Genomic DNA, 15,707 nt, shown 5'->3' on the forward strand with positions numbered 1-15,707 from the left:
GGGTTATTATTGTTTTGAGTACTGTTACATACGGATGGAGATCATTTCGAGATACATCTTATCTATGGCAGTGATGTCATAGTGACATCACTGGGCTCACCGTATTGTTCACGGAATTTGTCCTACAGCGACCCTCCATTGGGTGTCGTCGGCGACGTCTACCGGATGGCAATGGTTCCCCTGGACTTCCCGGGACCCCGTATCAGTGATCTTCCTACAACTCCTCAGGACGTACCTGTGCGGCTATAGGCTAATAGGGTTAACTTAATTATTATTACTGCTATTATTAATAAATCAAATGTTGTTATTAGTGTTATCAAATAAATCAGCCATTAAAATGGGTAGAAATAAAACGGATGACATCATTTAATATATAAAATGATACGGTCGTACATTTCAATAAATTAGCTGGAAAAAGAGTTTTTTTTTTTTTTTTCCTCCCCGATTTAATCTGACGTGTCCTTTCTCAAGGTTAGAGGCTCCTGTCGGCCGAGCAGAAAGGGTTAACATCCTGGAGCTTTTGAGACCAGCAGCCCGCGTTGCGCGGCCTCCAGTCACTCATCAGGCCGCCGTCGTCGTGGAGATAGCGCCTCTCGCCAGCGTGGATCCTGGCGTGCCGGTTGAGGTGGCCCTTGTGGCCAAAGCGCTTGCCGCACTCGGGGCAGGAGTAGGGCTTCTCGCCGGTGTGGATGCGCTGGTGGACGACCAGGTTGGAGTTGTTGGTGAAGCACTTGCCGCACACGGGACACGCGAAGAGCTTCTCCCCCGTGTGGAGCCGCTGGTGGATGGCCAGGCTCGACTTGTAGAAGAAGAGCTTTGCGCACGCTGGGCACGAGAACTTCTTCCCCCCGTGGACGGTCTGATGCTTGTCCAGCCCCGAGCTGCTCGTGAAGCGCTTCTCGCACGCCGGGCACTTATACGTCCTGTCCGCCGGCCGGGGTATCTCCTGAGGGCCGGCCGACCTACTGCCCCTTCTGGGGTGATCCTGCCCCTTCGCAGACAGGAACGTCTTGGCTCTCTTCTGCAGAGCGCTGTTCATTCTGTGATAGCCCCTGAAGTAAGCCATGGGCGTAGAGCGCTCCGAATCTACGGGAGACAAAGCTTCCTCCTTTACTCGAGGAGACGTGCGCCCTGTCGGCGTGAGTCTTACGGGGGTAGAGACATCCATACGCCCCCCCTTAATGCGAGCAACCGGGTGCACTGACTGAGGACCCCTCTCTTCCCAAGAGTCCTCGGCCATCAGAGCAGAAGAGTGTCCTGCTGGGGTATGCATCTCAAAGAGATTCCCGCCATCGTAGAGACCCATCTCCTCCCTCAGAGCGCTGTACACGTAGCCGGGAGACGTATACGCGTCAGGGAGGTCCTGCCCAGCGAGCCAGCGCGACTCGGTGAGACGGTGTGACGGGACCGCCGTCCACGTCCGCTCTCGGTGGGCATAAACGTCTTCCCGTGGAGGTGCTTCCTCCTTGACGCGCGCTGATGTGTAGACCGTCCGAGGAGGCTTCTCATCTGTGTCTCGGAGGGTCTCTTCCTTACAGAACGCCGGTTCCTCCTTAATCGTGGAGCGCGTATCTTCCGGCTGAGGGTGTTCGGGGGATGTACTGACGCCCCTGCTCGGGTCACGGTCTCTGGGCAGGATCTCTGTTGTCTTTGTCGCCTTCTTGCCTCGTCTCTTCCTGCGCTTTTGTTTCCTTGGGCGTTTTGCCGCTCGGTGGCCGCTGTCGTTACTCTTCTCTTCAGCCGCGCAATCTGCTGAAGATAAAGCCCACCGTTATTAAACTTATTTCCACCTGCTGCCCGACACCTAACCCAACTGCTCCAAAAACATGCAGACAAATCATGTCATCGTCCCGAGATAATCATATATATACATTGGGGTGAGGTGGATGTTGATACTACGTGACCTCCTCTTACCCGGAGAGCCGCGGGTCTCCATCATCACGTCTCTGTAAAGCTCCTTGTGTCCTTCTAAATACTCCCACTCCTCCATGGAGAAATAGACGGTGACATCATCACACCTTACAGGAACCTGAGACACACAATGAGCCGTCACCATCCAGACACACGTCTCGGTGTTACTGTATAACGTCCCGTTCCCAGCAGCGCTCACCTCTCCAGTCAGCAGGGACATCATCTTGTTGGTCAGTTCCAGGATCTTCTGCTCGCGGTTCCTCTCGTGGGTCAGCGAGTGAGGCGGAGGCACCGGGCTGGGGCTCCGGGTCCTGGGGGGTCCGTCTGACACACGGGGGATGGGGTCACCGGGCTTCCTGACGATCATATAATCCTGTATGTCGGGAGAAGCGGATAAGGATCACTCATGCGGACGTAGGTGTAATGCGGGCGGACGGAGCCCTCACCTCTCCGCTCAGCAGCGAGACGATCTGCAGGGCGAGCTCCAGGACTCTCTCGCCCATCGCGTCTCCGGATCGCTTCATGGTCGGCGGGAAGGGAGCTTTAAGTCGTCGCTCTGTAACGAGACAAATCACAGGCTAATGGCCCTGACTAAACCTGCTGAGGGTGCTGAGAGTTGCCCCCATTGCTTTGCCTGCTAAGGTTACCTACCTCAGGAGCCAGGGCAGTTCATAATAATTGCCCCACACCGTGCCCTCCCTGCCCCATAACCCCAACCATAAGAATCAGACCAGGTCCAGCTTGCCCCAAATACCCCACCGGCCACTGTACTGTTTTTTGTTTTTTTTTTAAACAGGAAGCTTAGGAGGCGGAAGATGGCCTTTGCGTCTCACGGCACTTCCTGGTTGTGCGTTCCACGCGATGGCGTTATTTTTCAGGAACTGTCTCTATAGGAATGGAGATGAGGAGGCTGATGGGAGTTGTAGTCGAGAGTTGCAGCGGATAGTGACCCCGAATTAATGTGTTTACCCCATCTATCTACACCGAGGGGGTTTATGAGCCCAAAACAAAGATGGCCGCCGCCCTTTAAAGCAGTCACTTAGCTTTTCGTCTCTATGGTAACCAAGTCTTCCCCTCCCCACGTGACTGTATCTCCTCTGACCATTGGCTCTTTTCCTCACCTTTCCAGGGGGTGTAGTGGATGCAGAGTTGGGCTATTGGAGGTAGGTAATACCCCTGGGGCAGCCACTGTTAATGATATAATACCCCACAGAGAAGTCACCAAATACCCCCAGGGCAGCCTTTAGTGACCAACACTATATACTAACACACACTATATACTAACACACACACACACACACTATACACTAACACACACACACTATACACTAACACACACACACACACACACACACACTATACACTAACACACACACTCACTCTAACACTATATACTAACACACACACTCACACTATATACTAACACTATATACTAACACACACACACACACACTATATAATAACACACACTATATACTAACACACACACACACTATATACTAACACACACACTCACACTATATAATAACACACAAACACTATATACTAACACACACACACTATATACTAACACACACACTATACTAACACACACACACACACACACTATATACTAACACACACACACTATATAACACACACACTCACTCTAACAATATATACTAACACACACACTCATGCCGACACTATATACTAACACGCATATATACAGTGTATACTCCCGGTAGATCCACACACTGGGTTCCGGTATACTCCCGGTAGATCCACACACTGGGTCCCGGTATACTCCCGGTAGATCCACACACTGGGTTCCGGTATACTCCCTGTAGATCTACACACTGGGTTCCGGTATACTCCCGGTAGATCTACACACTGGGTTCCGGTATACTCCCGGTAGATCCACACACTGGGTCCCGGTATACTCCCGGTAGATCCACACACTGGGTTCCGGTATATTCCCCTTAGATCCACACACTGGGTCCCGGTATACTCCCGGTAGATCCACACACTGGGTCCCGGTATACTCCCGGTAGATCCACACACTGGGTCCCGGTATACTCCCGGTAGATCTACACACTGGGTCCCGGTATACTCCCGCTAGATCCACACACTGGGTCCCGGTATACTCCCGCTAGATCCACACACTGGGTTCCGGTATACTCCCGGTAGATCCACACACTGGGTTCCGGTATACTCCCGGTAGATCCACACACTGGGTCCGGGTATACTCCCGGTAGATCCACACACTGGGTTCCGGTATACTCTCGGTAGATCCACACATTGGGTCCCGGTATACTCCCGGTAGATCCACACAGTGGGTTCTGGTATACTCCCGGTAGATCCACAGACTGGGTCCCGGTAGATCCACACACTGGGTCCCGGTATACTCCCGGTAGATCCACACACTGGGTCCCGGTATACTCCCGGTAGATCCACACACTGGGTCCCGGTATACTCCCGGTAGATCCACACAGTGGGTTCTGGTATACTCCCGGTAGATCCACACACTGGGTCCCGGTATACTCCCGGTAGATCCACACACTGGGTGCCGGTATACTCCCGGTAGATCCACACACTGGGTCCCGGTATACTCCCGGTAGATCCACACACTGGGTCCCGGTATACTCCCGGTAGATCCACACACTGGGTTCCGGTATAGTCCCGGCAGATCCACACACTGGGTTCCGGTATACTCCCGGTAGATCTACACACTGGGTTCCCGTATACTCCCGCTAGATCCACACACTGGGTTCCGGTATACTCCCGGTAGACCCACACACTGGGTCCTGGTATAGTCCCGGTAGATCCACACACTGGGTTCCGGTATACTCCCGGTAGATCTACACACTGGGTCCCGGTATACTCCCGGTAGATCTACACACTGGGTTCCGGTATACTCCCGGTAGATCCACACACTGAGTTCCGGTATACTCCCGGTAGATCCACACACTGAGTTCCGGTATACTCCCGGCAGATCCACACACTGGGTTCCGGTATACTCCCGGTAGATCTACACACTGGGTTCCCGTATACTCCCGGTAGATCCACACACTGGGTTCCCGTATACTCCCGGTAGATCCACACACTGGGTTCCCGTATACTCCCGGTAGAGCTACACACTGGGTTCCGGTATACTCCCGGTAGATCCACACACTGGGTTCCGGTATACTCCCGGTAGATCTACACACTGGGTTCCCGTATACTCCCGGTAGATCCACACACTGGGTTCCCGTATACTCCCGGTAGAGCTACACACTGGGTTCCGGTATACTCCCGGTAGATCTACACACTGGGTTCTGGTATACTCCCGGTAGATCCACACACTGGGTTCCCGTATACTCCCGGTAGAGCTACACAATGGGTTCCCGTATACTCCCGGTAGAGCTACACACTGGGTTCCTGTATACTCCCGGTAGATCTACACACTGGGTTCCTGTATACTCCCGGTAGATCTACACACTGGGTTCCCGTATACTCCCAGTACATTAATGCCTCTCTATATGAGTTTCATTTATTTCCAGGGCTCTGCCCTTACTTCGTAAGGAGACGAGAGCTGTTTTGCCCACAGTAATCATGGCCGCCGCATACTTTCTCCTTGCTACCCTTACGACCCTCTCTATATATATATTGGCGCTGATCCATCTCCATGGTAACGCAAGCGTTAGTCTGCGCGCGGAGCCGTTGAAAGCGCGGGTGCGCATGCGCGGCAGGAAGGACTACACCTCCCGTGACCCCCCACTCCCACCCCGGCTCGGCCCTTTGACGTGAATCTGGCTCTTTGTGACAGTGAGGGCAGGGGTAGTGGAGGCGGAGCCGGGCATCTAGGAGCAGACGGCCGGGTATGTATGGGTGTGGGGCACTTACTGCCTGGGCTGCTCCATAGGGGGCCCAAATACCCTGCCCAGTGCCCCCAGCCCAGATATTAACCCCTACCAGTATTCTGATACCCCATGGGGGCAAATACCCTGTCCAGTGCCCGCAGCCCAAACATTAGCCCCTACCAGTATTCTGATACCCAATGGGGGGCAAATACCCTGCCCAGTGCCCCCAGCCCAGATATTGACCCCTACCAATATTCTGATACCCCATGGGGGGCAAATACCCTGCCCAGTGCCCCCAGCCCAAACATTAACCCCTACCAGGACTTTGATACCCCCTCAGTGGCAGACCCCCCCTCCTCCTGCAGAGTGCTGTACTGCCCCAGCATGGGTATTAACACAATAAATTTATCTCCATAACTACACAACACTCTCTACAGACATCTCCATAACTACACAACACGACACTCTCTACAGACATCTCCATAACTACACAACACCACACTCTCTACAGACATCTCCATAACTACACAACACCACACTCTCTACAGACATCCCCATAACTACACAACACGACACTCTCTACAGATATCCCCATAACTACACAACACCACACTCTCTACAGACATCTCCATAACTACACAACACGACACTCTCTACAGACATCTCCATAACTACACAACACCACACTCTCTACAGACATCTCCATAACTACACAACACCACACTCTCTACACACATCTCCATAACTACACAACACCACACTCTCTACAGACATCCCCATAACTACACAACACGACACTCTCTACAGATATCCCCATAACTACACAACACCACACTCTCTACAGACATCTCCATAACTACACAACACAACACTCTCTACAGACATCTCCATAACTACACAACACGACACTCTCTACAGATATCCCCATAACTACACAACACCACACTCTCTACAGACATCTCCATAACTACACAACACAACACTCTCTACAGATATCCCCATAACTACACAACACCACACTCTCTACAGACATCTCCATAACTACACAACACAACACTCTCTACAGACATCTCCATAACTACACAACACGACACTCTCTACAGACATCTCCATAACTACACAACACCACACTCTCTACAGACATCTCCATAACTACACAACACCACACTCTCTACAGACATCCCCATAACTACACAACACGACACTCTCTACAGATATCCCCATAACTACACAACACCACACTCTCTACAGACATCTCCATAACTACACAACACAACACTCTCTACAGACATCTCCATAACTACACAACACGACACTCTCTACAGACATCTCCATAACTACACAACACCACACTCTCTACAGACATCCCCATAACTACACAACACGACACTCTCTACAGATATCCCCATAACTACACAACACCACACTCTCTACAGACATCTCCATAACTACACAACACAACACTCTCTACAGACATCTCCATAACTACACAACACCACACTCTCTACAGACATCTCCATAACTACACAACACCACACTCTCTACAGACATCTCCATAACTACACAACACCACACTCTCTACACACATCTCCATAACTACAGAACACCACACTCTCTACAGATATCCCCATAACTACACAACACGGCACTCTGTACAGACATCCCCATAACTATACAACACCACACTCTCTACAGACATCTCCATAACTACACAACACAACACTCTCTACAGACATCTCCATAACTACACAACACCACACTCTCTACGGACATCTCCATAGCTACACAACACCACACTCTCTACAGACATCTCCATAACTACACAACACCACACTCTCTACAGACATCTCCATAACTACACAACACAACACTCTCTACAGACATCCCCATAACTACACAACACCACACTCTCTACAGACATCTCCATAACTATACAACACGACACTCTCTACAGACATCTCCATAACTACACAACACGACACTCTCTACAGACATCTCCATAACTACACAACACGACACTCTCTACAGACATCCCCATACCTACACAACACCACACTCTCTACACACATCTACATAACTACACAACACAGCACTCTCTACACACATCTCCATAACTACAAAACACAACACTCTCTACAGACATCCCCATAACTACACAACACCACACTCTCTACAGACATCTCCATAACTACACAACACGACACTCTCTACAGACATCTCCATAACTACACAACACGACACTCTCTACAGACATCCCCATACCTACACAACACCACACTCTCTACACACATCTACATAACTACACAACACAGCACTCTCTACAGACATCTCCATAACTACACAACACAACACTCTCTACATACATCCCCATAACTACACAACACGACATTCTCTACAGACATCCTCATAACTACACAACACCACACTCTCTACGGACATCTCCATTACTACACAACACAACACTCTCTACAGACATCTCCATAACTACACAACACGACACTCTCTACAGACATCTCCATAACTACACAACACAACACTCTCTACAGACATCTCCATAACTACACAACACGACACTCTCTACAGACATCTCCATAACTACACAACACGACACTCTCTACAGATATCTCCATAACTACACAACACAACACTCTCTACAGATATCTCCATAACTACACAACACCACACTCTCTACAGACATCTCCATTACTACACAACACAACACTCTCTACAGACATCTCCATAACTACACAACACGACACTCTCTACAGACATCTCCATAACTACACAACACGACACTCTCTACAGATATCTCCATAACTACACAACACGACACTCTCTACAGACATCTCCATTACTACACAACACAACACTTTCTACAGACACCCCCATAACTACACAACACTCTCTACAGACATCCCCATAACTACACAACACGACACTCTCTACAGACATCTCCATAACTACACAACACGACACTCTCTACAGACATCTCCATTACTACACAACACAACACTTTCTACAGACACCCCCATAACTACACAAGACTCTCTACAGACATCCCCATAACTACACAACACGACACTCTCTACAGACATCTCCATAACTACACAACACAACACTCTCTACAGACATCTCCATAACCACACAACACGACACTCTCTACAGATATCTCCATAACTACACAACACAACATTCTCTACAGACATCCCCATAACTACACAACACCACACTCTCTACAGACATCCCCATAACTACACAACACCACACTCTCTACAGACATCCCCATAACTATACAACACGACACTCTCTACACACATCTCCATAACTACACAACACCACACTCTCTACAGACATCCCCATAACTACACAACACCACACTCTCTACAGATATCTCCGTAACTATACAACACGACACTCCCTACAGACATCCCCATAACTATACAACACCACACTCTACACACATCCCCATAACTATACAACACAACACTCTCTACAGATATCTCCATAACTACACAACACCACACTCTCTACAGACATCCCCATAACTACACAACACCACACTCTCTACACACATCCCCATAACTATACAACACCACACTCTCTACAGACATCCCCATAACTACACAACACAACACTCTCTACAGATATCCCCATAACTATACAACACCACACTCTCTACAGATATCTCCATAACTACACAACACGACACTCTCTACAGACATCTCCATAACTACACAACACCACACTCTTTACAGACATCCCCATAACTATACAACACCACATTCTCTACAGATATCTCCATAACTACACAACACGACACTCTCTACAGACATCTCCATAACTACACAACACCACACTCTCTACAGATATCTCCATAACTACACAACACCACACTCTCTACAGACATCCCCATAACTACACAACACGACACTCTCTACAGATATCTCCATAACTACACATCACGACACTCTCTACAGATATCTCCATAACTACACAACACAACACTCTCTACACACATCCTCATAACTACACAACACCACACTCTCTACAGACATCCCCATAACTACACAACACCACACTCTCTACAGACATCCCCATAACTACACAACACCACACTCTCTACACACATCCTCATAACTACACAACACCACACTCTCTAAAGATATCTCCATAACTATACAACACCACACTCTCTACAGACATCCCCATAACTACACAACACCACACTCTTTACAGACATCCCCATAACTACACAACACGACAGAGCCTACGCTACGAATTGCCCTGTATTGCCGGGCATCTGATCTTCTCCCGTTCTCTCTATTACCCCCAGAAATTGCCCCTGCGCTGCACATTGGGCCAGAGACTCCGCCTTAGCAGACGATGGTGTCTCCACTCCTAACTCCTGCTGGGTTTTGTATTATAGGAATTTGTCTTCCTGGGCCGGTCTCGGACTGCCCTGTCATATTAACACACACACCAACCCCCGCGCGGCTGGAGCTGCCATCTCCACTGGAGTGCTCCCCACTGGTGGGACCATTGGAAGATGAAAGAGGAGAGAGCAGAAGACGTCGTTGGGGTCCTGGATCCCGTCTTGGAGATGATCTACCAGCTGAATGGACGGGTAGGACGTGTGTGAAGAGGCGGTCTACGAGTGGGGTAAAGGTTGCTGGAGGGGCCCAAATGTCTTAAAGCCCCCTCCAGCGCATGTTACTGAATGCAGAGTGACGAGGGGTTCTTTAATCACTGGGGTAAAAAGACGTGACAGATTTACCCCTCCCCCAGCACTATCCATCTATTCCCAATGGTCTAGTAGTATAATATGGAGCCCGTGTCATTCTGCCCCAAGGGGTGTGTCCTGGGGTAATATTTGCAGTGTTCCTCCAGGAGTCGTGCGAGTTCGAGGAGGTTGCCGTTTACTTCTCTGAGGAGGAGTGGCGATGTCTAACGGGAGAAGAGAAGGAGCTTTACAGGGAGGTGATGATGGAGAATTTCCGGACCCTCAGCTCTCTGGGTGAGGATCTCCCACTGGCGGGGCCACCCCGTTTTATATAGTGCCATCATATTCCGCGGCGCAGTACATTGGGTTACACCGGGAAGCCTTCTTTACGTGATTCTCGATTTCCACAGGAAAGATCCAGCTGACGCCTCCTGTCGTGTCTGTGATAGAGAGCGGGGGAGAGCCCTTCGTGCCGCGTCAGCCTGACGAGAGAGCGGGGCCCGTAGTGACTCTCACAGGTTAGTAACAAAGAGTACAGAGGATGAAACAATGGGAGACTGGAGCGGGGATGACATCATGATCACCGTCCAAATGAGGTCATATCTTTAAAATATTATGTCCAGGCAGGTCATGAGGTCCTGCCAACCCCTCTGGTAGCTCATGGCATGGACAGCCGCCATTTTTTCCTTCCCGTTGCAAAGGTGGAAGCAGCCGTGACCTCAGAGCTTCTGTGGACCATATAATCATGGACTGTGCTGCGTGTCCTGTGATTGGCCCTGCTATATGCCACCGCATGGTGTAACTGTCTCTAATGTCAGGGTTAATATGTGATTAAACATACATACTCCGGGGCAAATGCTTCTCTCCCTTGTGTGGATGGAAATGAAGGAAGTTTTGTTGTTTTTCCCTGCAGAGGAACCATTTGGCCGAGACTCCATCCCAATGAGCTCAACAGCATGGCTGCTGGAAGACCTCGGCCTCTTGACTCTCGCCCAAAGTTGTCAGAGAGCGGATGACGTCATAGTTAACGTTCCGAGCGAGAGCCCGCAGGAAGCTGTGAACATAAAGAGCGAGGACCCGCGCGAGGAGCAGAAATTCTCCCAATCCCTTATGTTTGCGCTGAAGCGAGACCCCGAAGCCCAGATTAAGGGTCTTAGCGAAGGCAGCGCGTTCCCCTGCGCCGAGTGCGGAAAGCAGTTTCCTTACCGCTCAGAACTGGTCCGACATCAAAAGGTCCACTCGGGCAAGAAGCCGTTCACGTGTTTCGATTGCGGCAAAGGCTTTGCCAGCAACTCCAACCTTTTCGTGCATCGGCGGATCCACACGGGCTACAGGCCGTTCAAGTGTCCTGACTGCGGGAAGTCCTTTACCCAGAAATCGGGTTACGACGCCCATCAGAGGATCCACACGGGCGAGAAACCGTTCGCGTGTTCCGAGTGCGGCAAACGCTTCAGCCAGAAGTCAAGCTACATAGCACACGGAAGAATCCACACGGGGGAGAAGCCCTTTGCGTGTTACGAATGCGGGAAACGCTTCAGCAGTATATCGGGTTTTATTAACCATCACAGGATCCACACGGGGGAGAAGCCGTACGCCTGTTCCGAGTGCGGCAAGCGCTTCACCCAGAAATCGGGGTACATCGCGCACAGAAGGATCCACACGGGGGAGAAGCCGTTTGTATGTTCTGAGTGCGGAAAGCGTTTCAGCCAGAAGGCAAGTTTCATCACGCACCAGCGGGTCCACACGGGGGAGAAGCCGTTTGTATGTCCCGTGTGCGGGAAGCGTTTTGGCAGCATCTCCGGCTTTCTCACGCATCAGAAGATCCACACGGGCGTCAAGCCGTTCTCCTGTGCCGATTGCGGGAAGCGTTTCACACAGAAGTCGGGGTACGTGGCGCATCGGAGAATTCACACTGGGGAGAAGCCTTTCGCGTGTTCTGATTGCGGGAAGCGCTTCACCCAGAAGTCCGTGTACGTCGCTCACCGGCGGATCCACACAGGGGAGAAGCCGTTCCAGTGCTCTGACTGCGGGAAGCGCTTCACCCAGAAGTCCGTGTATATCGCCCATCAGCGGACGCACACGGGAGAGAAGCCCTTTTCGTGTTCCGAGTGCGGGAAACGTTTCGCCAACCCTTCGTACCTGAACGCCCATCTCAGGATCCACTCGGGTGAAAAGCCCTTTCCGTGCGCTGAATGCGGGAAGTGCTTTACGCAGAAATCTATATACATGGCGCACAAACGGATTCACACCGGAGAGAAACCCTTCGCGTGTACCGAGTGCGGGAAGTGCTTTACTCAGAAGTCAAGTTACATGGCGCACCAGAGGATCCACACGGGAGAGAAGCCCTTCCCGTGTTCCCAGTGCGGGAAATGCTTCAGCAGCATCTCCGGCTTCATCACCCACCAGCGGACTCACACGGGCGAGAAACCGTTTGTGTGTTCGGATTGCGGCAAGTGTTTCACGCAGAAGTCCGGCTTCGTGGCGCACTACAGAACTCACACCGGGGAGAAGCCGTTTTCGTGCGGGGAATGTGGGAAATGTTTTAGCCAAAAATCCAGCTTTATTGCCCATAGAAGAATTCACACGGGGGAGAAACCCTTTGTGTGTCAGGCGTGCGGAAAGTGCTTCAGCAGCATCTCCGGTTTCATCAACCACCAGAGGATCCACTCAGGGGTGAAGCCGTACGAGTGTCCCGACTGCGGCAAGTGCTTCACCCAGAAGTCGGGTTACATCGCGCATCAGAGGATCCACACGGGGGAGAAGCCGTTCGAATGCTACGACTGTGGGAAGTGTTTCACCCAGAAATCCGTTTTCGTGGCGCATCAAAGAATCCACACGGGTGAGCGGCCGTTCTCGTGTTCTGAATGCGGGAAACGTTTTACCCAGAAGAGCGGTTATATCGCCCACCGGCGGATCCACACGGGAGAGAAGCCCTTCTCGTGCACCGAATGTGGAAAGCGTTTCGCCAACTCGTCGTATCTCAGTGCTCATCAGAGAATCCACACGGGGGAGAAACCCTTCGGCTGCTCCGAATGCGGGAAGTGCTTTACGCAGAAGTCCATTTACATGGCCCACCGGAGGGTCCACACCGGTGAGAAGCCATTCGGATGTTCCGAGTGCGGGAAATGCTTCAGCCAAAAATCGAGCTATGTGGCTCACCAGAGGATCCACACCGGGGAGAAACCGTTCGCCTGCTCCGACTGCGGCAAGAGCTTCAGCAGTATCTCGGGTTTCGGAAATCATCAGAGGATCCACACGGGGGTGAAACCGTTTGCGTGTTCGGATTGTGGGAAATGTTTCACTCAGAAATCGGGGTACGTGGCCCATCGGAGGATCCACACAGGAGAGAAGCCCTTCGCGTGTTCCGAATGCGGCAAACGCTTCAGTCAAAAGTCCGGCTGCGTGGCCCATCAAAAAGTTCACAAAGGCAGCAAGCCCTTCGTGTGTCTGGAGTGCGGGAAGTGGTTCGCTAACGTTTCCACTCTCAGGCTCCATCAGATGATTCACGTGGACCAGAAACCGTTTGTCTGCTCTCAGTGTACCCAATGCTTTACTTCAAAGTCCGAGTTTGTCGCTCATCAGGAAACCCACGCAGACATCAAACCCTTTCCTTGTCCCGATTGTGAGAAATGCTTTACGAGCCGGGCGGACTGCGACCTACATCGCGCGGTTCACGCGGGGGAGAAACCGCTCTCCTGCCCCGTTTGTGAAAAAGGTTTCAGCAGTAAGTCTGAACTTAACTTACATCAGAAGATTCACGTCGACCAGAAACCCTTCCTGTGTCCCGAATGCGGGGAGAGCTTCGCTGACAAGTCCGACCTTGCAGAACACGAGCACATCCACGTAGACCGGAAGCCTTCTGTGTGTACCGATTGCGGAAAGTGTTTCCCCCAAGACTCCGATCTGCGAGCGCACAAGAAAATTCACGCCAAGAAGCCCCCGCTCACGTGCCACGCCTGCGGGAAAGACTTTATCCGCAAGTCTGCTTTCGATAAGCATCTAAAAACTCACAAAAGGTAGAACCTGCCGCTCCCGATACGACGAATGTTTCAATAGCGTAGAAACTGCTATTAATACTTTTTGTAGGGTATTTAGTCGAACTCGATACTTTCCGTTGGGCCACCGTAGAAGATGTAAAGTTACATGAACTCCCAGAGCCTCGGAGGTCTCTTCTCATGTAAAGTAGTAACCTTTGCCGTGGGTCCAGTACAGCTATAATGGGGTCTCCACAGTTTGGACAGAAGAGCCAACTTTGCTGAGATGTAATAAGTAGAAAGGTTATTTCAGGTTTATCGTCTCGGTTTATTCTGGGAGCCAAAGTTACATGTATGTTTCACGGTCCCTGATTTCATCAACCATATGAGAACTGCAACATGTTTGTTAAAGGGGACCGAGGGGCCCGCTTTGTTTGTTGTTCTGGAGCCTAGGAGCAGGGAGATGCGCTACTGACTGAGGAGGTGATATAGAGAACAGATCTTTTAAGAGATTACACCCCATCGCAGGGGCCGATCCGGCGCAGAGTCCAAAGGCTTAAAAAGAATGTATATCGGGATCCCAAAGCCACCGGTCAGAGTAGTCGAGAGGCAGCAGTTCTGAGGAGGAGGCAGGTTTATAGGGGCAGTTAACGGGCAGCGGGTGCAGGTGTCTTCCAGAGTGCTGGGGAATGTCTGCTGTACAGCTCTGCCCGGGGCCAAGTTCACAGCGAATCCACACACACAGTGCAGCAGGTCCCCGGGTCTGAACATTGACACTACACCTCCATGGGTCATAAAGTGTTTTGCCCGCTCTGGGACAGGTTGTGACGCCCATAATGTCCAAAGCAAGCAGTAAAAAGGGCTTCCAAACCCGTCCCTCCAGGCTGATACAGTTGGGACCAAGTTAACTTCTTTGATTTCAAAAAGGGAATATAGGAGAACGTCGGGCGTTGTCGGGGCCGTGGCCACCTGGCTTAGTGCGGTTCTACCTTACTACCCTACACCAGAAGCCCCGGGGGTAAGAAGGAGATGCATTAGGGGCCAGCGAGGGTTCTGTATTTCTCTAAGCTGATCACATTAATAGTTAGGTTTTTTATAAGCCTTACTTTGCAATACGAAGGCCGACTGCGTTTGCCGGAGGCAGCGAGATGCGCGACTTCTCTTCTGTGTGATATACCTCACCCTCGTTATGTAAAACCGATGAAGTCTGTATAAAATGTCTGCGCTCTGTGTTATGGAGATCTCTGTCTACTTTCCAAATAAATCTCCTGCGTTATTCGC

General features: G+C 50.8%; 1 protein-coding gene across 1 annotated transcript in view; it reads left to right on the forward strand.

The window, feature by feature from the left end:
* Positions 1–14,704, forward strand: part of LOC128469217 (uncharacterized) — a 33,974-nt gene extending 19,270 nt beyond the window's left edge. Inside the window, exons 22-28 of the mRNA XM_053451042.1 lie at positions 129–231; positions 472–1,057; positions 2,302–2,469; positions 10,279–10,356; positions 10,620–10,746; positions 10,863–10,970; positions 11,366–14,704. Of these exons, the coding sequence (XP_053307017.1) occupies positions 129–231; positions 472–1,057; positions 2,302–2,469; positions 10,279–10,356; positions 10,620–10,746; positions 10,863–10,970; positions 11,366–14,472 (4,277 nt within the window). The 3' untranslated portion in view covers positions 14,473–14,704. The remainder of the gene's footprint in view (positions 1–128; positions 232–471; positions 1,058–2,301; positions 2,470–10,278; positions 10,357–10,619; positions 10,747–10,862; positions 10,971–11,365) is intronic.
* Positions 14,705–15,707: the final 1,003 nt, after the last annotated feature.

Source organism: Spea bombifrons, chromosome 11 (genome assembly GCF_027358695.1).
Source record: "Spea bombifrons isolate aSpeBom1 chromosome 11, aSpeBom1.2.pri, whole genome shotgun sequence".
Lineage (NCBI taxonomy): Eukaryota > Metazoa > Chordata > Amphibia > Anura > Pelobatidae > Spea > Spea bombifrons.